The sequence below is a fragment of the Gavia stellata genome, chromosome 9 (genome assembly GCF_030936135.1).
Source record: "Gavia stellata isolate bGavSte3 chromosome 9, bGavSte3.hap2, whole genome shotgun sequence".
Taxonomy (NCBI): Eukaryota; Metazoa; Chordata; class Aves; order Gaviiformes; family Gaviidae; genus Gavia; species Gavia stellata.
The window spans coordinates 24,971,712-24,994,446 of NC_082602.1; the positions used below are offsets into that span (position 1 = coordinate 24,971,712).

General features: G+C 54.7%; 1 protein-coding gene across 1 annotated transcript; it reads right to left on the minus strand.

The window, feature by feature from the left end:
* Positions 1–224: 224 nt before the first annotated feature.
* Positions 225–19,278, minus strand: CNNM1 (cyclin and CBS domain divalent metal cation transport mediator 1). The gene is made up of 12 exons (XM_059821341.1): positions 17,778–19,278; positions 7,590–7,733; positions 6,872–7,012; positions 6,424–6,593; positions 6,133–6,232; positions 5,908–5,955; positions 2,824–2,886; positions 1,648–1,811; positions 1,266–1,441; positions 800–909; positions 592–708; positions 225–304 (listed from the first exon to the last, which is right to left on the minus strand). The coding sequence occupies exons 1-12, from the start codon at positions 19,276–19,278 to the stop codon at positions 225–227; spliced, it is 2,814 nt and encodes a 937-aa protein (XP_059677324.1).
* Between the last annotated feature and the right edge of the window lie 3,457 nt (positions 19,279–22,735).

A 22,735-nucleotide genomic window follows, 5' to 3' on the forward strand; every position in this document is an offset into this window, starting at 1 on the left:
GGAGTCTGCTGCTGCATCCCTTGACCCTGCTCCAGCCCCCAGCGACATGTGTGCCTGCATGGGCTCCAAACCACATTGGTTGGCTTTGCTGCTTGAAACTTGATTTTACGCTATTAAAATTGAGCAACCTCCCATTTGCTAGGGAAGGAGTATTGCACCAAGAGGCAGGTTCCTACCTCCAGTCTGCGTGGGCCTCCAGCACTGTGCTCTGGCCACGCTGCTGCTCAGGTGATTAACGAGGCAAGATTGGAGCTCTCCTCTGGCGTCTTCTCACCCTCTGGCGACGGCCGCTGCTTGCGCCCACCTGCAGCAGCAAGGGTGCCTAGGGCTGGGGGCTGGTGGCCAAGGGTGCTCAGGACAGGGGGTGCATGGGGTTGGGCCAGGACCAGGCAGCTGGCTCTGCCCGAGCTAGCCCTAGGTGCAGTTTTGCCTGCTGCTGGGGTACCACCGGGGAACGGGGCTGCCCCCCTGCTCCATGCCAGCCCCGTGCAGGGTGTCCCCAGGACAGGGCTGGGGAGCAACTGACCCGGGCAGTAGGGTGCCAGGGCAGAGCTCTCCCCTGGGTGCTTCCTCCCCGCGTCATTCACTCACTGAGGGATCTCAGCAGCCTCCTGCCCAGCGTTTCCTCAGAGCTGCTTGGCGATGAGCTGGCCCCGGCCTCTCTCCCTGAGGACTCTGCCTCCAGGATGGTGCTGCAGCACTCACTGTCTGCAAAAGTCCAGCTTGGCTGCAGTGTCCTGGGGCACCGCAGCCCTTGCTGCCCCCAAGGTCGTGTGTCACCCCCCCCAGCCAGACTCACTCTGCCGCTTGCGGTTCTCCTCGTTGTCAGCCAGCTCCTCCTGGATGAAGGGGATGCCCTCCATGCGCAGGAACACCGACTCACTGGGACTGCGCAGCCCCTCAGAGTGGCTGCCTGTGGGGACACAGGGCAGGCATGGCGGCAGGGCGGGCAGACACTGTGCCCTGGGGCAGGACACAGGGGATGCCTGCCGCAGCAGCATGTTGGAGCGCCAGGGACTCCCAGGGAACACAAGCGTGTTGGGAATGGGAATTTACACGCTTGCACACTTGCACCTGTGTGCATGTGCAGGCACAGAACAGTGTCCACGGGCATGTGCATGCAAATGCCCATGTGCCCTGGCCCATGTGCAATTGCATCTCAGCAGTGGCGTGCCCATTGTGCCAGCAGGTCCCAGCACGGCCCCCCCAGGGGACATGTAGCGTTGGCCTGTGGCAGGGAAGGGGTGCTGCTGGGTGACTCACACATGACGCTGTTCCTCTCATTCAGGAGGGTGGTGGCATCTTCCTTGGGTGTCTGTGGGGTTCCCCGCACGGTTGAGGCCTTGGTTGAATCCCTGTCAAAGGCCTCCATGTCGGGGGACTGGGGCGAGCTGTCCATGCGGCTGGCCACCAGCGCGTTGTGGTACTGCTGCCGGGTGACCTGGGCACACAGACACACGCACCCACCTCAGCAGGCACCAAGCCACCCTGGGACCTCCTGGGGACACCAAAACCCTGGGCAGCAGGAATGCAAGACCCCCCCAGTGCCTGCTGGGCACCCACCAGGCTCCTGGGGCACAGCAGGGCAAGAGGGTGCCTGGGCAGGGGTGGCCAGGGTGGGACAGTCCCTGCCAGCCCAGCCGGTACCTTGACAAACTGCACGTCGCAGAGGATGTGCACAGAGTAGTCGGGCGTGTAGATGTTGTTGCTGCTGCTGTGGAGCTGCGTGGTGCTGCCCCCGTAGTCGTTGTGCTCCCGGTTGGGGGACTCAGAGCGGTTGAGCCCGCTGCACCGTGACGGTGACCTGTTCACTGCGGGAGGGGACGGCAGAGAGGCAAACACTCACTCTCACTCGTGCCCTTGCGTCCCCGGTGCCGGTGCAGGGCCGAGTGGACCGGTCACCTCCAGCAGCTGTGCCACACACACACCAGGGCTGGCAGGAGCCCTATGGGGACTCCTTGGTGCACACTGGCAGCAGAGGCTCTGCACCATGCCAGCCCTGCGCAAACCAAAGGGACCGGGCAAGCAGGCATCCGACCCGGTGCCAGCAGCAGGGGTTAAGGCTGCTGCCTGCCACCTGCCTGTCACACCCACTGACTGACAGCTCTTCTGCTAACACAGGCCTTCTGCAGGGCATTTGGCACAAATTCTCCTGGTTGCAGCTGGCAGCCCACGGGGGTTTACTTAACCTGCCTCGAGGGCACACTCCTGTCCACCCGGACTCTGACAGAACAGAAGCAGAGGCTGCCACAGCAAGCTGGCCCATGACTCACGTTGACTGATGGCCTCTGACACGCGGCCTGATGGATTTTGTCTGGTCAGTGATTTATTAGGGAACAAAGGCAGTTTGTTCCTTGCACAGGTGACGTCAACATCTTGCTGACTTTGCGCTTCTGCTATAATGCCCTTCTATTACCTGGATTGTCAGAAAGCAAGGGAAGCAGGGCAGCGTGCATGCAGGGCTGTGGGTAATAGTCATCAGAAGCAGCAAGTAGCAAGAAAACCCAAGCACTGAGCACAGGTAATTACAGAAATTGAACACCAAAGAAAGCCCAAGCTGCCCATGGCTCCCCCTTGTCCCCATCCCATTCTTCCTGGGATTGGCATCTTACTGGGGAGGCTGTGGCAGGGACGGGGCTGCTGTCCCCCATCTGCCACTCATGCTCCAACCAGTGAGGGGCTGCCTGGCACAGGGTGCTGTGCGTGCTTCTCTCCTGGCACTGCCTGGCATGCAGAGCAGAGGGGGCTTGGTGCGCCATGCACAGGGAGCTGGGAAGAGCCTGGCACATGCGGAGGTCCCTGCCCAAAGCCATGCCCTGTTACCTGGAGAGCCAGCCAGGGAGTCCCCTCTGCTGAAGGCGAAGGTACGGGACACTGAGACAGGCACTGCAGAGAAACGGAGGGGGAAGGAAGGAGGGGACAAGGGAAGGCAAGGGACGGAGGTGAGAGTGGGGGGCAGACCAAGAGGAAGAATGAGAAAAAAAATCGTGCGCCACCAGCTCTGGGCTGGGCTCCCACCACTGCCTCCAGCATCCCTTCCCACCCCTCTTACACCCTCCTGCTCCAGGGAGGCACTTGCCAGCCCTGGGGAGAGGGACACCAGCAGAGACACAGACTTAAATGCTGTAAATCAACAGGCTGCTCTGTGACAAGGTAAGAAGAGGTGAGGCTGGGGGGGACCAGACCCTGCCAGGCCTGCCTGCACAGCCACACATCTCCCTAGAGCCACAGTGTGGGCAGAAAGCTTCTTCATCCCACCGGCTGAGTGCTGGCACCCTGCTCCAGCCCTTCACCAGCCACCGCCAGGAGAGGGGACTTTGTGATCAGCTTGTGCCACCTGGAAGATGGGCTGAAGCTAAACCAAGTCACTGTGCTTGGCATCTGGGATGCTTCTGCGTGTGTAGACAGATAGCAGAGAGGAAATGTGCTCTGCAACAGCCCCCGCCTCCACACAGCCCCACAGCTGCATGCAGGGGCTGGCAGGAGCCCCTCAGCATGATGCAAAGCAAAGGCATTTGTGCTGGGCTACCTGCAGCTCCCCGCAAGGCTCTGGGTCTCAATAGACTTGGGGCAATGCCAAGAAGAGCCACCCACCAGGAGCTGTTTCATGTGGGAACCACAAGAAGCCAGGACTCCGTGTCCGGGGCTGCCTGACCCATTGCCACAGAGAGGGCGAATCACAGGCCATTCACTTTCCACATTTTATTGCCATGGGTTACAGCAGCAGTGACAATTTCAAGGGCAGGTGTTTCCCCTCCCTGCAACTCGCTGCCTGCGGGCAGCTGCCATGCTGCCAACCATGGCATCATCTCTGGGCCATGCCGCAGGGGTGCAGGGCTCCATGGGGGAGCATGGAAAGATCAACACGCAGCATGAGCGATGCACTCGTTAACACCCCCTAATGCCTCATCTTTGCTCTCGCTGCTGGCAGCGCCCACCTCGAAAGCAGTGGAAGATGCAACCTCACTGGTTGCCAGCCCTCTCCTCCAGCTGCAGCCACGCTTCCCCAGCTGCCAGCCCTCCTGCCCGGTGCGCGCTGCCCTCCCTCCATCCACTGTGCCCGCAACGGGGCTGCAACACCCTAGGAACCATCCGCTGCCTATGTGATTAATGTTTTTAAATCGCTTCAAAGGTAAAACACCCAGGAAATTTGCCCTGCAGCCCCCCTCCTTCCAATCTCCCTGCTCCTCCCCCAGTAACTGCTGTTCCTGTTCCTCCCCTGCATCGAAACCCTCTGCAAATAAAAGTCCAAGCAAAGGCACCAGCACGTAGCGCTGCCCAGAACAACCTCGTCCAGCCGGGAGCAAAGGACAGCTTGATAACCACTAGCACTGGCTCCCTGCTCTCACCGCCCAACCCTGCCACAGCAGGGTTGGCCGTGCAGGGTCTCTGCCCCCGCACCCCTGCCCCATTGCCTGGTGATAAAAAAGTTGCATAACAATGGCTAATCAATAACAAATTGTTAAATGCTCAAGGGTTAACGTCCAAATTCTCTGCTGTGACACGCTACTCAAACTCATTTCTGCTGGGCTTTGCTTCAAGGAGGAAGGAGGACGCCAGCCCGACAATGGGAATACCCTGCGACCTCTGCCTCCCACCCTGCCTCCTTGCTGGCCAGGGGTGCGACACTACACACGTCCCGCGGCAGGCAGGGGTGGCTGGATGGCAGAAAACATCTCGTGACACAGCGTCACGCACGAGCATGGGGAGCAAAGGAGCTCCCGCCATGGCCTGCAGCCTGCCTGCCCCATCGCCCGTGGGCAGCACTCACTGCCTGAGCCCTGGTGGGGCCCTGGGGACCGTCACCGAGGGCACGGGGGCATCGGGCTATGCAGCAACATCCTGGGGGAAATCATCTGCTTCATTGATTCCCTCTGTCCAAACCGAGTGCATTGTGGACACATGAGGGAGCAGGAACGCACACTGAGGGGTTAATCCAGCTGTCCACAAGCCAGCCTTTCGAATGGAAGCAAAGCAAGCAGCAAGAAATAGGTGAACACTACCTAGAGCTACACACAGACTGGGACCCACGGGAGTGACAGTCACCTGCTCCAAGGGACTCCCCTTGTTCTCTCAACAACATCCCTCCCTACACCCCGCTGAAAGTTGAACTCAGTGGGTTCTTGGTTTCATTAGGCACCCAGAGCACCCTCAGCTTACCATCAGCATTGCAACATCTGGGGTCTGGGATGAGGGGTGTGCTGGACTGGGGGTGGGCAGCACCTCCACCTGCTCCCAAGCCACCAGGGACTGAACATTTGCAGGGGTGATCAGCAAAGAAGCGTGGGGGCTCACAGTGTCCCCTAATCAGAGCTTCCTCTTAACTCCTGCACGCAGGGGATCTGGTCGTTAACCCATCAGCTCTGCAGGCAGGCAATTTACCAGGGCTGGGGCATCTACTTTTAACTCAGCTAACTTCTATCACCACCACGTGCAAACAGCTCACAGGTAAATTGACCCATCTCTGCAATTCCCGAGCAGCCCCCGTTCCCCCAGTGTGGGACCCACGTTCATCTCATGCTCTGAGCCTTGGGAATACAGCGGGTCCAGAGGTGTTACGCTGAGACCTAGATGCACTGTGCTGAAAGTCGCAGGGTTTACTGCTCCCACCCTCGTGGGCACACTGCCGCTCGTGGGCAGTGCCCCTTGCACTGCCAGCTGTGCTGGCACCCACCCGCAGGGATCCAGAACATGGCTGAAACCTCAAAGGGACCTCAAAGTCCCTCTGCGGGGACTTTGGTGCATCAGCCCCTCAGCATGTTGTTTCTCCACTGAGCTTTTTAAAAGGGGGTGACCTAGGAACAGAGCCCGAGCTGCTCTTTGCGGGGTGCAAACCCACCCCTCCTCCAGCTGGCTAGTGCCACGGAGGAGAGCTTTTAGAGCCCCAGACTGTCCCAAAATACTTACGTAAGAAGGAGGATCCAGCCAGGCTTCCCGCTTTCCGCACGTCATTATCTGAAATGATAGTTGGAGGTATATGAATGGCAGAGGAAGGGCTCCTGCCTGCCCATGCCCTGCAGCAGTGCCACCGCACACCATGGCCAGCCCATTCTCCTGGCCACCCGCCAGCTTAGCCCCCGTGGAGGCTGCCAAAGCGAAGGCAGGGCTGGAGAGAGCCCACAGAGCCCTTACCCGAGGAGACAACAGCCATGATGGCGGGGACGCCGTAGTAGGTGAATGCCCCATTCTCAAACCGCAGTCCTTCCTTGCCAACCTCCACCTCCACTTTCCCCTGGAAGGAGAAGGAAAACCCGCTCAGACAGGCACCCTGCACTCTTGGTTACCACCCCCCCAGGGCTGCAGGGACCCCCGCCACCCCGTAGGAGAACACGGGCATCTCTGCTGGCAGAAGCAGCCCAGAGTAAGGCATCGGGAGAGATGGGCCACCCCCTGCCACCCTCCACTCGCCTCTGCCCCTGGCACCTGCAGGATGAGGACGAAGTAGTCGACGGGGCGGTTGCGCTGGTAGAGGTAATGCTCTGCTGCCTTCTTGTTCTTTCGGTCGTACTTGAGCTCCTGGATGACGTTGGGGTGTTTCAGGAGCCGCAGCAGGATCTTCTCGGAGAGGTAGGGGGACTTGAAAGGCTCCACTTCTAGAGGGGAGGCAACACACGCTCACTCAGTGGGGCCAGGGCTGCCAGGAAGCCCTCGTCCTCTGAGCTGCACAACCTCAGCCTCAGCACCCCGCTGCACGGAGGGGAGCCAAATGCAGACCCCTGATGGTGGAGCAGGAGGATGCCCAGGGTGGGGGTCCAGGCAGGTGGAAACTGCTTGCTGGGGGGGGGAGCCTGACCCAGGAATAGCTCAGGGATGCCCTGCGAGGCTGGTGCTGCTGCAGGGAGATGCAGGGCTTGCACAAGGGCAAGGGTACCTGTTGCCATGAACCGATGTGTAGCCAGGAGGAGCTGCGGGGAGATCTTCACCTTCATCTCGCTGTCTGAGAGCCTGAAGATGGAGAAGTCCTGGGGCTTGCGTCCCCGGTGGGGCACCCGCTCCTTCTTCCGATTGTCTGCTGCAGGGCAAAGAGCAGAGCGATCGCCTGGCTGCAGCAGCCACAAAGCCACTGCAGCTGCAGGGCCCCATGCCACATGCACACGTATGGAGAGAGGCACATCTTGCTGCACCCTACGGCAGGGCTGCTGTGGAACAGCAGCTAGCGCAGCGGGGCGCACAAAATGTGCCCTGCATCACAGCCTTGGGAGCCGCTCCCTGGGGAGGGAGCAGGGTGGTGAAACATGCTTCTTTCTCAGGAACAAGTCCTGGGTTGTCCTGGCTGGATGCATCACCCAGAGTTGGAAAGAGCTTGGGAAACACCCATGGGCACTTCATGCCCAACACACTTGTCCCTGGGTCAGGCTGGGCCCAGCCACCAGCTGCTGATGCTGGTGTTTCTCTATCTTGAGCATTCAAGACTCCCTGACATCTGACCAGCGTCTCTCCATCATTCTTGTCCTTCCCACCATGACTGTGAATTGCTCTGGGAAAGGACCACGATTTGCTCTGGCCTGTTTCCTACCCACATGTCTGTCTGTCTGTGCAGGCTCCCACCCTGGGTCCTGCAACCGCAGTAGCTGCTCTGGGACACTAACTGTACAGATCCGTCTCATCCAGGATCTCAGACTTGATGATCTCCTCAATGACATCCTCCAGGGTGACAATGCCCATCACCTCGTAGAACGGGTCTCCTTCCCCTTCATTGTTCACCCGCTGCACGATGGCCAGGTGGGACTTTCCTGCGGGGGGAGAGCAGAGCGGCAGTGAGACCCCCACCCCTGGCAAGAAGGGTCCCCAGCACGGTGGGCTGGCAGGTGGACAGGGCTCGGTGGGAGGCACAGATCACAGCCAAACCTCAGAAGCAGCCACTATCACCCAAACCCACCCCAACTGCACTAACCCAAGGAGAAGGGCTGGACACACATCCCAGCCTAACAGGGCTGTTACTCTCCAGGCTGATTCCTAGGTGTCACAGGACTCCATCTGGCTCTTTTTTGGGTCCATTTGCTTTCTTTACCCAGGCAATCTGCTGCGAGTCACTCTGTTTAGCTCTTTGATGGCCTCCTGTGCAGGACTGAAGTGTACATTATACCAGCTGCTTCTTGCTTACCCTCAGCTTCATTGGCACAAGACAACTCTAACAGAGCAATGAGACAGCGTCCTCCAACACAGAAATGTGAGCAAGTCCTTGGGCTGTACCGGTTTCCCTCATCCTCCTAGTGTTTTCTCATTCTGTTGTTAATTATCTGTCCTATCAAATTGCCAGGAACAGCTCCCCCACATCTTTCTATCCATCACTGTCTGGACTGATCCTAAAGCTTTTCTTAAAATATGGGCAAAGCCTTCAGCTCCTCCGAACAGCAGCTGGTTTTAATGCAGAAACGTGTATGTTTGTTTGCAGCTTTCAGCCCAGCTCCTGCAGAACTCTTGGGTGGACCATATGGACGCAGAGGCTAAACACTTTTCAAGCCATCAGCTTGCACCTGAATGTCTTCTCCAAACCCTGCCCCTGCCAGCACCTCCTCTCTGTTACCTTAAATAAGCAGACTGGGACCAGGACCTTCTTTCAGCCGCAGTGATGGGGACTCCTGCTCAAAATTCACAATGTTTTCCAATCACAACCTCAGCTTCCTCACTTGCCCCAGTAAGCTGGCAGCTCTGCTGACACATTCTCAGGCTTCTTGCTTTTGGCATACTTGAAACATTGCTATTTGCTTTTGCACGTCCAGCTCTCTGTAAGCTGTTTTGACTTGTTCAACTTCTCCCTTCCTTTACTGTCTGCTCTGATTTATGCTCCTGCTCAGCAGCTTGACCAGAACCCAACTTCCAAGCCACAAAAAACTTCTGGGTTTCTAGCTCTGATGTATTCTTGGACCTGCCAACGAACAGCACTGGTTGTCTTACTGGCCCTGCGGCTCCTACACTGCTCAGCAGCAAACACAGATTCTGTTTTGCTTAAAACTTTAAAAATGTCCCTCGCTGGCACCCAGCTTTCCCTCCGTTTGCTCTGTTTCTCTGGTCTCCCTTTGCAATGTCTGCACAAACCCAAATGTACCATGGGCACTGCAGGGACCTCGGGAAAGATGCAAACACCTTATTTTCCCCACGGGCTCGGAGCTGAGGTCCTTGAACAGCAGTGATCACCCAAAAGGGGGGCAGGTCCCTTCTGCTATGCAGCTGCCTCTGCATCTGCTTCTCCTGTAAAGCCTCAACAACAAACTTGCCGGCTGCTCTGGGCAAGGGGATGTGAACAGCATTTATGCATAAAGATGCAGTACGGGTGGGCTCCTGCCTGCTGCACAGCTCCCTCCTCACCTGCTGGTGCCTTCTGGCTCATACCCAGGGAGGGACAGGGACAAGCACATCCAGGGCAGCCCAGCAGTCCCACCAAACATGTCTTGCTGGGGACCATGTGACCTTCAAATAACCCTGCCCTGGATCTGAGACGAGCAAATGGTATTTCTCAGCCAGAGATCAGCACTATACATTTCTCACAGCAAAGCTCGGGCATTTTCCTCAGCATAAAATCCCTCCTCCTCATACCAAGCTTTTATTGCAAGATTTCAGAGAGCAGCTCGCTGCCTCCCACGCCTACAGAATTAGAAATGAGAACATAACATCGCAGCAAGTAGCATCGAGATGCACTTTAAAAAAAACCAAATCAATAGCCTCAGGACATTGAAAATTCAGCATGTTCTTTGGACCGGGCTATTTCACTCCTTTCATACACAAGTTTGTGCATCTTGTCTGTTCAGTGGGTAATAAAGCAACACAACTTGAGACTTAAAAAGAAAAAAGCAGCCGAGTTGGCCGCAAAACAGCAGCAACAGCTACGTTTCATCTTAGCGAAGTCCAACTTTCGAAAATGTCTCCTTTGCCAAACTTCGCTCCCAAACACTGGGGCCATCTGGTCTCCTACAAGTCCTCGGGTGAGCGAGGAGAGGGGAGAAGTTATTTCTTTTGGCCGAAAGCTTGTTGTTAATGACATTTACATGCAACCCAAAACCACTGAGCCCTTACAAAAAGCTTAGGTGCTACTTAAAGGCAGTCAGAGAGTAATGGAGGCAATTCTTTTTTTGGCCAAACACCTACATCGACACTGTAATTTACTCTAGAGCAGCCTCAGAGAAATGTGATTCCAGCTCCATGTTCACATAGCAGCAAATGAGATTATTTAGAAATAACCCAGCACCATTAGCCTGGGAGGAGACCCACGGTTTCACTGTGCTGGGGGCAGAGCCAGGAGGGCTGTTAGAGTGCTCAAGAGTTCTTTATTTTCACAGAAAATAAACACTTGTAGCCATGCTATAAACCCCGTGGTTTAGGTTTCCAGACTAACACCCACATTAGAGACAGAGCAGGTACCCAGCAATGGAAAATTGTTGCAATTCATGCGGTTGCTGCTGCCCCACGCTGAGTGAGCTGATTCTAGCCCCTGCCCGACCAGCTGATAGCCGTAGCACAAAACCACCCCAAAACGCACTCCCACCCCTCGCAGAGCTCATCCAAATGACTGCTGCTGGCTCCCGCTGGGAAAGGGCTGACTTGCCCTGCCTCATCTCCCACCTGAGGGACGAGAGATCGTTTACAAAGTCCTGCCCCCCAACCCGGCTGGGTCCTGCATCTCCTCCCGTCACTTTTTTAACAGACCACATAAATTTGGCAGCAGGGGTAGTGGGGGTTTGCAGGTGCCCTGGTTGAATGGCTGTGGCTTGTTCCTTGGGGGCTGGGGGTGCTGCCAAGCTCAGCAGTATCCCTCTGCTTGGCCCTGGGAGCTGCTACACTTGCACGGAGAAAAAGCAGTGGCATTTGGAGTAGGTATGAGGGCAGATGTTGGGCAATTCTATGAGGTGGAAGCAATGTCCAAGGGAGGGTGGCACAGGGACAGACTTGAGGATGTCAGAGGGGTCAAATTCTCTTCCCCAGCTGTTACCCTGCAGGTCTGCATCAGTGGGAGTACAACAGAGGGAAATAAATCATTTAAACAAAACCCCAAACTTGATCTAAACCAGCTTTAAAAGCTGTAAAACTGATTCCAAAAACTGTGCTATTGTAACCGTTGCTTGATAGCTCAAATGAAATGAATTATAAGGGCGAGCTGCTTCCCCACTAGCAAGCTGTCACATGTGAATTTTACAGGGCTATCGCTGATGCAGGAAAGCACAGTGAAACACTTGAGAATCAAAGCCTTGGTTTGGCAAATGCTAGAACAAATGGGCAATTAACTTTACTTGTGTGAATAGCTTCACCGGCCTCAGCAGGACTGCTCTTGCACAGGAAGTCTATAGGTGATTAAGTGTCTGCTCAGCATGGGATACAACTGTACTAAATTCTTTATGAGCTACATGAAATCTGTTCTTTTCAAACAACAGCTTCAATGGAAAGTTAATGCCTCAAAATGCTAAATTACAGAGCTAATATAAACAGCTGAAAGCTTCCGGATGGAGCAAGCATCTGAACAGATATCTAAAGCTTTTATGCCCATTTTTAGGAGCCTTGTTTTTCATAGGTACCTAAATGACCTTGGGCTCATAGATCCACCTCAAAGCATCCTCCCTGATGGGAGAACAGGGTCTGAACACATGGAAATGCCTTTACTTATGGGAAAGAAAGCGCTGTTGGCTGCAAATACAGCCCAGACTGCTTCCTTATCATTTTTATGTAGGTGCTCTGCCAGAGGAATGTTAAAGATGCTTTAGCCTTGTCTCTTGTTCCATGGGATGAGCATGAAATTTATTTTCATGAATTTTATGGTAAGATCTAAAGCTGTTACTAGGAGATCAAAGGTACAGGCACAAGCCATGAACCATTTACAGCTACAAAATGGAAGGCAAAAAAAAAAAGAGTAATTGGTAAATAAGGTTGATTTGTGAAACAATCATGATGTAACTGAAATCTATTTTATGTGTGCTTTTCATCAGAGCTCTTCTCTGGGCCAGGGGCTGCCAGCATCTCTGTCCCCCCCTTGCAGGCCTGCAGCTGAAGTAAGTGGGGACCCTAACTTGAACTTTTTGAACTAGAAACATGTGTGCGAGTGTGCTCTTGTGTTACCACAACTCTGCACCAAGGGTGAAACAACATGCCTGAGGAGTTGCACCTAGAGGCAATGCACATCTACACCTAACCAGGGGGGCTGTAGGAGCACCCAGCTCTACAGGGAATCAGCTATGCGAAGGGAAAACTGTAAATCCTAATCTAATGCAGACCCTCCATAGAGATGAGAGCTTCATCTGCTTACATCTGTCTTTCGCAGAGTACAAAAGCCTTTCTCATACTCTTGCTTTGGTGCTTTTCCTTATCCTAAGGAAAAGTGGAGGAAAGGTGGAATATTTAGAATAGCTGATGTATTGCAGCTGACAAAACAGATCAGGATGGTAATGAGGAGATTAGAGGGGATGCGGAGTCTCATCTTCCCTCTGCTGTACAACAGGGCTCCGACCTCCTGGGTATGACCCTGCTTGCCCACAAATGGTCAGTCCCCTTGCATGTTACTTTGAGCCTAAGGAAGCCTACAAGGATGTTGAGGCTTTTTCAAGCTAAAAAACTTCTAAAGAGCCAATGCAAAGCTGTTTTCATTGGCGTCTGTAGCATAGGCTAGATTCTTTCTTGCAGCTCAGTCTGAAGGTGCCTTTGACAGCTCCCAAGAGGGAGATGGCTGGGTGGGACATGAGGACACGGCTCCCTTCTTGCTTTGCTGAATGCCTCCCTGGAGCAGGCCTGCTCCTGGGCTTGCTGGGGCGGGGTAAAGCAGCCCAGGGTTCACACAGTAGGATTTAGTACAGTTTTGGGAGGAAAGCAAAGTAACATCTCAGGCAGAGTTGCAGCATGAGTCACTGAAACCATCTTTTGTGTATCAGCACCTCACCCACTCTCAGCCTGGCAATCGACCTTCGAGGCATGCATGTGGGATAGCTCCTGGGTAACAACCAGCTCCTTAACCCATACAACTGGCTAGGGAGGTCATTGCTTTGGCCCATCAAGATGCCCACAATGGTGGCTATCACACTTGCAGAAAACTCTTGAAGGCTGGCTTAAATTTCAAGCCATACTTTGTGCTTGTAATAACTGCAGGGTCAGAAGAAGGCCAGTAAGAAAAGCAGGCAAAATGGTACTGACCCCAGTTCCTGGCAAATGTAAGCACCTTCTCCAGCTACTTTCAATTTGTAGAAGTCTGATAGAAGCTGTGGAGTGTGTTGAAAAGCAAAGACAGCCCCTGGGGCAGAACTGTCCTCTGCAGGACGGGCTGTTTTCCCTGCTAAGCCAGGAAGCTTGGTTTTGGAGAATTTACTTTTAGTAACATTTAAAAGATGCCAAACCACAGAAGGATAATTTGAGTTGTGCCCCTGCCCTGCTGCAGGAAAATGAACATAAGAGCAAATTTCTGCTGCTCCTCTGACAGAGGAAAATTTGAGTTGCCACTGCTGTATATAGATTCCCCAGGAAATTAGTCAACAAAATCCATAAACTATTTGAGCAATGGGATAAGAGTATGACTTCCCAAAGGTACCTACAGAACAAGGAGGTGGACCTCACAGAAGAGCTCCCCATGAGGAGTTATATCACAGGACTGAAGCTGCAACATGGATTGCTTCGGTTATCTTCTAGGGATGGAGGAGGAACAGACTGCATCACCCACAGCATTTCACACTGAATGAATGCATACGCCTTTCCTTCTAGTTCCATATTCCCAAGGTGAAGCTTATCCTACTGGGACCTCATCTGCCCCTCCATATTGCTTTGGCTTGCTAAATACAGCGCAGTTATTGCTCTGGTGTATTAGATAATTCCTTCTGTGAGCCTAGAGTAAACCGAGGCACTCTGAGATGCACCAATACAAATTTCCAAGAAATTATCTCCAAATGTTTTCACTCCTTCAGTAGTTTCAGCTTCTTTCAGGCTGCAGGTGGCAAAGTTACTGTACTGGTGCGGATTTTCTTATTTCTAGAGAAGAGGGGACACATTTTGTGTAGTGTCCTCCACTTAGCACTTCTGTGTAAATGCTGCACAACTATGCATGCCTTCTATAATGACCCTGTATAGCTTGCCTGAAAAGATGGCAAATTGGGTGTCCAGGCCTCATTATTTCTGAGTTCATTATACAGAGTGTTGATGAGAAGATAAAGTCAAAACTCTCTTTTAGCACAAGCAATTCCCACCTTCAGCTGGACCTGCCTCACAGTGCTGTAATGCTATTTTTCAATACAGTTTTAGCAGCTGCCCTCCTCTTTTAGGCTGTGGTTTGCTGTCCAAGCTATCCTCTTGCAGGCCACTGCCCCCGCCCCTCGCTGCTGTTTGCAGCCTTCTCTGTGTTTTTCCCAGTTTCTGTTAGTGCCCCCCATTTAACCACCTTTCTCCTGGGATTAGTGCCAAAAGAGACATCAGATGATGCCAGCGGCAGCAGCAGGCTTGTGAGGAGCAGATGCGAAGGGTTTAACCAGTTCTGCTGTGACGGGACAGGGGCCAGGTTTGTCAGCCAGGAGCTCACAGCTGCTCCTGGGCACTGTAACCGCTCCGGGCCATTAGCTCCATAGGTGCTGCTGAAGTGGATGCTACTACTTCCATACAATTTAAACATTTTGGCAAGCTTGTGCTACAGAATTGCCCTTCCCCAGGTCCGTGGAGGGTAATCCCATCTACACAGGGTCCTGCTGGGGGAGGGAGGATTTGCAACTCATGTATGGATTAAACTCAAGGCAAACATCAATGCATCTTAATGGAACTGAGCTCAAGCAAGGTTAGGTGTGAGCATACCTAGAAACCAATGAAGGAAAACTTCCCTTCAAACCCTGCTACACAAGACCAGAGAGGGGAAAAAAGCTGATCATCTTCATAGCTAGGATAGCACAATGAGAGAGAAGAAATGCATCCGGTAAATAAGGATTATACAGTATGATACCAGTGAGTAGGAGAAGAGGCAGAAAAGGGAAAGTGCTGCAGGAGGTGTGAGCAAGAGTCCTGAAGTGCTGTATTTAATCATCCCCTGATGTTTTCAGTAAGAAAGAACAAATGTTTGTGTACTATGGCAAGGAGCTCTGGCAGTGAAACTGCATTACTTATACATTATGCAAAAAACTGACATTATGGGCTTAGTGGATGTGGCAAAACATTGATCATTAGTGAAACAGATCAGAAGTGTACATTGCTGTCCAGGAAATAAAGCTATAAAACATTATGGGTATTTTGTATAAACACTGCAATAACCAAAAGAAAGAAAGGATAAAAAACCTGGTTGAGTCAATCATGGGAAAGCAAGCAAGCAATGTCATTCCAGAGGTTTGTCAGGGACCTAAGGACCTGGAGGTGGTTATCAATGCCCATCCTCACCAGAGACTTTAATTTCCTAGAAAGAGCCTGGGCCTTATCAGCGGGAGCATTTGCCATCCTGCAAGCACCTTGGATGTGTGAAGTGATGAATGCCTTCATTAAGCACTTGCTGAACCGACAAGCAATCAGCCTACTCTCTAATTAGTAGAGGTGTCACAGAAGACCCAGCCATGGAAAGCAAGCTTGATTGGATCAAACAAGATACTTCACCATAATTCAAATGGACACAGAAAAGGAGACAGTGATGAAGATTCTTAATTACAAATGGGAAATCTTTATTTGAGAAATTAAATAGTCAAGTCAACGGGGATGAAACAGCAGTGGATGGGACTGAAGGCAGCTGGGAGCGAGCGCCTGTTGCAGTGTGGGAGCCGGTGCGGGAACCTGTGTTTGGAACTGGGAAAAGAGAGTTTAGGAGGGGTTCAGGGCTCGGCTGGGGGGTGGCTGTGTACAAACCCAGGGTGCTGGGGGTGACCAAATGTCTACAAAGAGGGGAAAGATTAATTGGAAGAGAACAGCGACACTGGGGAGAAGAACATTTGGGGGAAGAGCTAAACACCACACTGAGTTAGATATTAAGACCAAAAGCAAGGCTTTTCAGCCATGTAATTGAAAAAAAACAGAAGGAGAAATGAGGTGGGAACAGAAACAAGTTTTAGGGAGAGCTCTACACAGGGGCTGTAGCAAAATGCCCCAGAAGGCCATGATGGCAAACAGATGTAAGGGAGGAATAGCCTGCAGCAAAATGCCAAGAGTTTAATGGAGCAAAGCTGAAGAAGGCTGGATAATCTTCATTTGAGATGAGGACTAGCACATGAAATGCAGGGCAGGTAGCAAGGCTTGTTAATGCACCTGTCAGCTGAGAGAGGGACACACAGAAAACATCTCTGTTGAAGCAGGGCAGAGAGGAGGGCAAGCAAAGGGCAGTGAGCTAAGCAACCACAAGTCCATTTCTATAGGTCTATTGATCCATAGGGTACCAGGCTGTAGAACAAATTTGGAGGGAGTAATAGTTGGATACATCAAAGTAGATCAAATAGAGTGTAGGGGAGGCTGACCAAGAGAGACTCTGCCAAAGCCATGTGACATCTTTGGTAACACCTGACTCTCTAGACAAGGGAGAGGTAGCAGAGACCTCAGGTGAACTTCAGTAACATTGTGGTATCATGCAGGAAGCCGCACTCAAGAAGGAACTGCAAAGCACAGAAGGAATTAGGAAGAAGAGAGACAACTGGTTATGTTAGAAGAGGCATGGGGGGGTGGAACTACTGCAGCTCATCAAGGTTGAACCCAGAGAGCAATCTTAATGCTTTTGCTAAGAATCTCGGTATGAAACCCAGGAATTTGCTGATTTGCACCAAGTTGGGAGTCTCCAGTCGTGCTGAGGGGCACAGAGGGTAGGTGTTGTGTGCCGCACAGAACTCCTCTCCCTGTGATCCTGGGAGGCCGTGGGGATACAGTTGTGCATCTCCGGAGAGGATGCTGACCTGCATGTATCTGATGATCACTTTCCTGGCTCACAAGAAACATTCTATCCTCCCCTCCTCCCAGCTCTAAAAATGAGCATGGAGATGACTCAGAGAGGCTTTCTCTGTATCTGGGATGGACCAGGTTGGCCTTTCTCACATGATCAGCTCTGCTTGCGGCAGAGCAGCCCCAGGCAGCCGGGAGCCGAGTGCTGTCCTCCCGCATTACATAATGCAGGATGTCATTGCTGCAGCCATTTCTTAAAGACTCACTCACCACGGTATGACGTACCGAGTAACACACAGCAAAACACAATTCCCAGTGGGGGGAAAAAACATATGCTGTGTGTATTCTCAAGGTACGGTTAATGAAATACAGCTCTCAGCATCTTTGGGGCTGCTGGCAGCTGCTGCATTATGAATACTGTCACAGCTGCAAAAAAAGTACAGCTCTTTTTAAGGGTTTAGGCTTTTTCTCTTCCTTTAAATCACTTGCACAGAAACACTTTCTAGACCTGCCTCTCACTGCTAAACTGAAAACGCAAGAGCTAAGTAACAAGATGCAATCTCCTGCCATAAACTCCTCTGTGCAGAACAGAGTGGCAAATGCTGCCTTGCCTGGGCAGGGGTGCGAGGCAGGCACGGTGCCCATGCAGCCAGGCCCCCACAGAGACATGGTCCTGCCCTGCGGGACAGGCTCACCTGCTGAGCCAGCAACCTCTGAGGCTGAAAGCTCTTACAGTCTCCATAACATCACAGGCGTGACCAGCACTGCAGGCCCTCAACCCACCTGGGGGCTGTTCCACCAGGTGACAGCAGGGTCATCGCCACACCAGCGCATGCAGGGCCCGACTCCCCCCAGCATCCCCGGTACCTGCCGGGTCCTGCCAGGAGGCCATGCGGGGTGAGCCGTGGGGGCTGCTGACCTGGGAATCATTGGGGATGCAGAGGGGTGCAGGGGGAGCCTGGGGGGTGGCGGCCCGGCGGCCTCACCCTTCTTGAACTCCTCAAGCAGTGTGTCAAGCCGTGTGTCGTTGAAGACGCAGTGGAGCGGGCGGCGGTAGAAACGGGTGACAGTCTGCAGGGGGGTGCAGTCATCGGGGTCGACGAAGGCCAGGTCCTTGACGAAGAGTAGGTCGACAATGTTGTCACGCCGGTCACCCTCGTAGACGGGGATGCGGGTGTAGCCGGAGCGGAGGATCTCCGAGACGGTGGCGAAGTCCAGCACGGCGTCGGCACGGAGCATGAAGCAGTCGGCCAGCGGCGTCAGCACGTCCTCCACCACCTTGGTGCGCAGCTCCAGCGCGCCCTGCACCATGGCCAACTCCTCCCGCACCAGGTCGCCGTGGGGGCCGGCGGCGCGCAGCGTCTCCAGCAGCCGCTCCCGCGTGGAGAAGACGCTGAGCTCCTGCCGCAGCGCCCAGTCCAGCAGCCGGCTGAGCGGGTAGCAGAGGGGGAAGGCGGCCAGCATCAGCAGCCGGGTGAGGCACAGGGTGCGGGAGGCGATGGCCAGCCCGTGCCGCGAGCAGACGGAGTAGGGCAGCACCTCGCCGCCCAGGAAGACGGCGGCGGCGCACAGCAGCACCGGCAGCCAGGGCGCTCCCCGCGGCCCGCCGGCCGCCGCCCCGCCGCCCGGCAGCGAGGCGCAGAGCCAGCCGGCCAGCGCCGCGTTGGCCCCCGCCTGCCCCAGCAGCAGCGTGCACAGCAGGTAGGTGCCGCCGCCGCCGCGCACCGCCTGCACCCGCCGCGCCTGCTCCTGCTCGGCGGCCGAGCCGCTGTTGCGCAGGACGCGGAGCTCCAGCGGGTCCAGCGAGAGCAGCGAGAGGCGCAGCCCGCTGAACAGCGCCGACAGCCCCAGCAGCAGCAGGGCGCCCAGCGCCCGCAGCCAGCCCGCCTCGGGCAGCGGCAGCAGCCAGGCGCCCAGCGCCGGGGCGGCCGGCCGGACCCGCAGCAGGAAGCCGCCCGCCGCCCCGTAGTGCGCCCAGGCCCGCCCGTCCCAGGCGCACAGCGAGAAGAGCCGCCCGCCCGGCGCCGCCGCCGCCTCGCCCTTGCGCGGCTCCCGCACCCGCACCTCGGCCAGCGCCGAGCCCGCCGCCCCGCCCGAGCGCAGCGGCCCCACCACCTCCACGTCCGAGGCCCAGGCGCTGCGCTCCCGGCACCGCTCCGCCGGGCCCCGCGCCGCCTTGCCCCCCGCCGCCGGAGCCGCCTCCTCGATGAAGACCAGCCGCGGCTCCCGCTCCCCCGCCGGCCCGCGGCTCCCGTTGCCCTCGGGCGGCGGCTGGAAGTAGAGGCGCAGCAGGAAGCGGCTCCCCTCCGCCGCCTGCACCGCGCCGCCCTCCAGGGACACCCGGCCCGGCGCCGTGTCCTCGGGCCGCAGCCCCAGCAGCCAGGCGGCCCCGGCCGGCGGCCGCGGCGACAGCGAGAAGAAGAGCAGCAGCACGGCGCCCCGGCTCCGGCCCCAGCCGCTGCCGCCGCGCCCCGGGCCCGCCGCCATGCCGCCGCGCCGGCACCGCAGCGCCCGCCCGCCGCACCGGGACTGCGGCGGGGAGCCGGCACGGCGCGGCACTGCGCGGCGCGGCGGCACACGTGGGCCGGGGGGCGGGCAGCCGCCGCGCCACGTGCGACCGGGAGCCGGCCCGCGGCGTCCCGGCGGGAGGGGCCGGCGGAGCGGGGCTGCCGGGGCGCCGACGCGGGGGACAGGGTGGTGGTGGTGGTGGGGAGTTCGCCTTCCACGCCCGCACGGCCCACGCGGGAGCATCCCCACGGCAGGCGGCACTGCGCGCTCTCGCCACATCTGGTGGGGCTGCCCGGCAGCGGATCCCGGGGATGCGGGGCCACCCCCAGCCCCGGCAGCCGGAGAGGGCTGCGGGCCCCCAGCAGCGGGCCCTGCCCCAGCCACCCGCGGCCGCGCTGGCTCCCGCTTTGGTCCCAGGTGCGCTGCCAGGGCCGGCTGTGCGCTGCCTGCGGGCTGTTTGGGGGGGGGGCTGCGCCTCCCCGTGCGCTGTGCAGTCGAGGTTTGCTGAAAGGCTTTTACCAGCAGGGCTGGGATTTGCAGTCAGCTTCCCTCTGTTATCTGCCGAGGCCCAACTCCTTAGCTTTTCGGTTCAAATTCACCTCCCTTCTCCCCATGGGAGTGACGGGTTTTGGGATTTTTTAATGGGGGGCGGGATAGTCGTTAGTTTGCAGTCTTGCTAGGAAACGATTGTACCACGCCGTAACTAACATGCATTCTTTTGTCAAGACCTGATGGAGAATGTGATATGCAAACGGGGTTTATCAGCTTCAGAAGTATGTGCTGAAGAAGGCACTTAGGGACTGTTGAAACTTTTGGGGTTTCCCTGGACCAACGTCCAGGACAGCCTTGAAACAGAGGCTGGGGAACTGGAAAAGAGTCAGTTGCTTACAACTATAACAGGCTCACTAATGGCAAAGCAGGAAGCTAGTCAGAAAATGTCATGGAGGGAAAGGAAGTGCTCAAAAAATTCTGATTATTCACTAGTTATTGCACCCATGAAAATGGGCCACTTTCTGTGTCAGTATGTCAGCAGGCAGATAGGCATGAAAAGCTGCCAGGGAGATCTGTGCTCCTTGGTGTGTTAAAAGAGACTCTTCCCCCTCTCTGGGAGAGGCAGCTAAATTTTTTCCAAATTTGATTAATTCCCTGGAATTTCACATGGACCGTGTGCTGCTTCACAAGCTCTTGCTAATTTTCCCCTTCTAACTCCCCCTAGCTCCAGCGGGGAAATGCGGTCTCGTGCTCTACCTGGGCATGATTTATGGAGGAGCCAACCGGTAACCTCCTTTTCCAGACCTTACCCCAACTTGTACAACCTGAGGAACAATCTTACAAACTGTCCTAAATGTTGCCTGGAATGACTAGGGACAAGCTCAGCCTGCTCCTGCCTTTTTGGTGGTGGGGACAAGCACATGGCTGCTCTTTCCTTATTAGGACCCTGTGGGAACTACTGCCTGAGACCATCCCAAATTTTTGAAACTGCAGGCTGTCATCAGCCCTGAATTTCTCACAGATTTCTTGATGCTGAGAATATTGTAAAGATGACCTGGTTTTGTGTGTTGCTGTCATAGCATTTTTGATCACTGGAGGCTACGTACCTGTGGCAGTAGTTATCTTTATTAACTTGCAGATTAGATTCCTGAAAGATTTTCTAGTGATGAGTTTCTCAGTATAGGAAGCGAAGGCTGTGAATTACCGGCTTGATTTTTTAGTTAAGTAAGTACTTGGAAAGTATTCTTGCCCATAGTACCCTTGTCACCAGAAATCCTTGGACAGCAGTTTGGAAACCACTGGTCTCGGCTAGTACAGTTAAACTCCATGGCACTGCCGGAGGAGGAACCACAAGGTGGCAATCTCTCTCCGTACTTCTACTGGCAAAATAAACCTTTGGCAAAAAAAATCTCGGACAGTAACTCTGTAAAGCTGCAGAGACAGTTGGTCGTGTCTTGTATCTTCTAGAGTCGTGGCAACATTCGTTTCGATGCCGGGTTTTCTCTTCCGAACGCTTTTCCCTTTAGGATGAAACTCTCAGGCTTGAAGTGGTGGCACTGGAGGCTGCTCTTTGGTGGCTTTTCCATCCTTTGCCCCAAAATGGGCACCAGATGTTGCTTATTAGATTGCTAACTACCAGTGCTGCTTGCGTGCATGCTGGCAGAGCTACTGTGTGCTTGGAGAGAAAGTTTCCTCCTTCTCTGGAGGCACTGTCTGGTTCAGAATATTGCTGACCTCATGTTATTTTAGCGTACAATATAACAGTTGCATCAGGATCCTGCTTCATGCACTGAGTTGCCTCAACGGGAGTAAAATAACCCAGATGTTAGGACTAGGCAGTGACCTGCAGATTGAGCGTGGCATACGGTCTCGAAGGGACTGCGGAGCCTTAGTGACAATAGTTCCACTCCCAAAAAGATGTGGCCAGAGGGTGTAAAGACGCAGAAGAAGAGAAATAATACTCAGTTTGGGGTGAAGCTGCCCTGGTGCTGCAGTATCAAACACCATCTGTTGCGATGAGCTCCATCTCGATCAGGACATAGTTGTGTTCTTGCCAGATGTTAGCTTACATGTGCTACACGTAAAAGTAAACTGGTGCGAAAGCTGTGGTCTGATGTGCTTTCAGTAGGATTTGCCCTGCATAAGTGACGACGTGCTAGCCAGCCTCTTGCTGAGAGGATGCACTCCAGAAGTTGCAGGTGTGTGGCTGGAGCATGTTCAATGATTCAAGATAGGAAATATCTTCCAAAGCTCCAAATAAGACAAAACAAACTGAGCTTTAGCACATGCTCAATTGATTGAGTCTCTGGCAAAGTATGACATAAACTTGCAAGGCTCTCACTGAGGCCTGTCCCAGCTGTATCCTGCCTGGTGAGTCCTTCAGCAAGCACGGCACGGCTGTCCTTGTTTTCTTCTTATACCTTGTGTCCTTCTTGTACTTGTTCTCCCCTTATGACATTGCTCTCCAGTTAGGAATAATAACCTGCTTCCCGCTCACGAGGACTGCTCAGGTTCTGCTTTACACCGTGTCTGCCAACACTGAGCTCCCTCTGCGGCTTCTGTGTCACAGTCTGCAATGTCCATGTCCCCTGCCAGTGGTGACATCTCTGATTGCGTCTGTCCTCTTCCAGCTCTGACTGTGCAGGTCCAGGCAGGACCTGGAGGAGGCGGGAAGCGTGGACATGGGGAGTTTTGTAAAGTGCCTTCACATCACCTTGAATCTAAGGTCTGAAGCCAGATTCCCAGAGGCTGCAAATTGCAATTCGCTTCCTTCCTGGCTGATGGGAGCCCAGGGGGTCTGCTGGTCCTCTAGAAAAGGGCCAGGAGCTGCAAGGGACTACTAGTGGGGATAGAAATGTTAGCAGTCCAAATCATGATGGAAAACAGAGAGTAAAGAAAATCTGGATTCCCCCCCCCGCCAGAAAATGGGAAGAAACCTAGCAAG

Bases quoted from the DNA above. Each gene is read 5' to 3' on its own strand.
- CNNM1 (XM_059821341.1), bottom strand. From the start codon at position 19,278: ATGGCGGCGGGCCCGGGGCGCGGCGGCAGCGGCTGGGGCCGGAGCCGG. The intron at 7,013-7,589 runs GTTAGTGTCCCA...TTTGCCCTGCAG, and splicing joins GGATGAGACGGATCTGTACA to CAGACAATCGGAAGAAGGAG. The intron at 6,233-6,423 runs GTGCCAGGGGCA...TTCTCCTTCCAG, and splicing joins ACTTCGTCCTCATCCTGCAG to GGGAAAGTGGAGGTGGAGGT.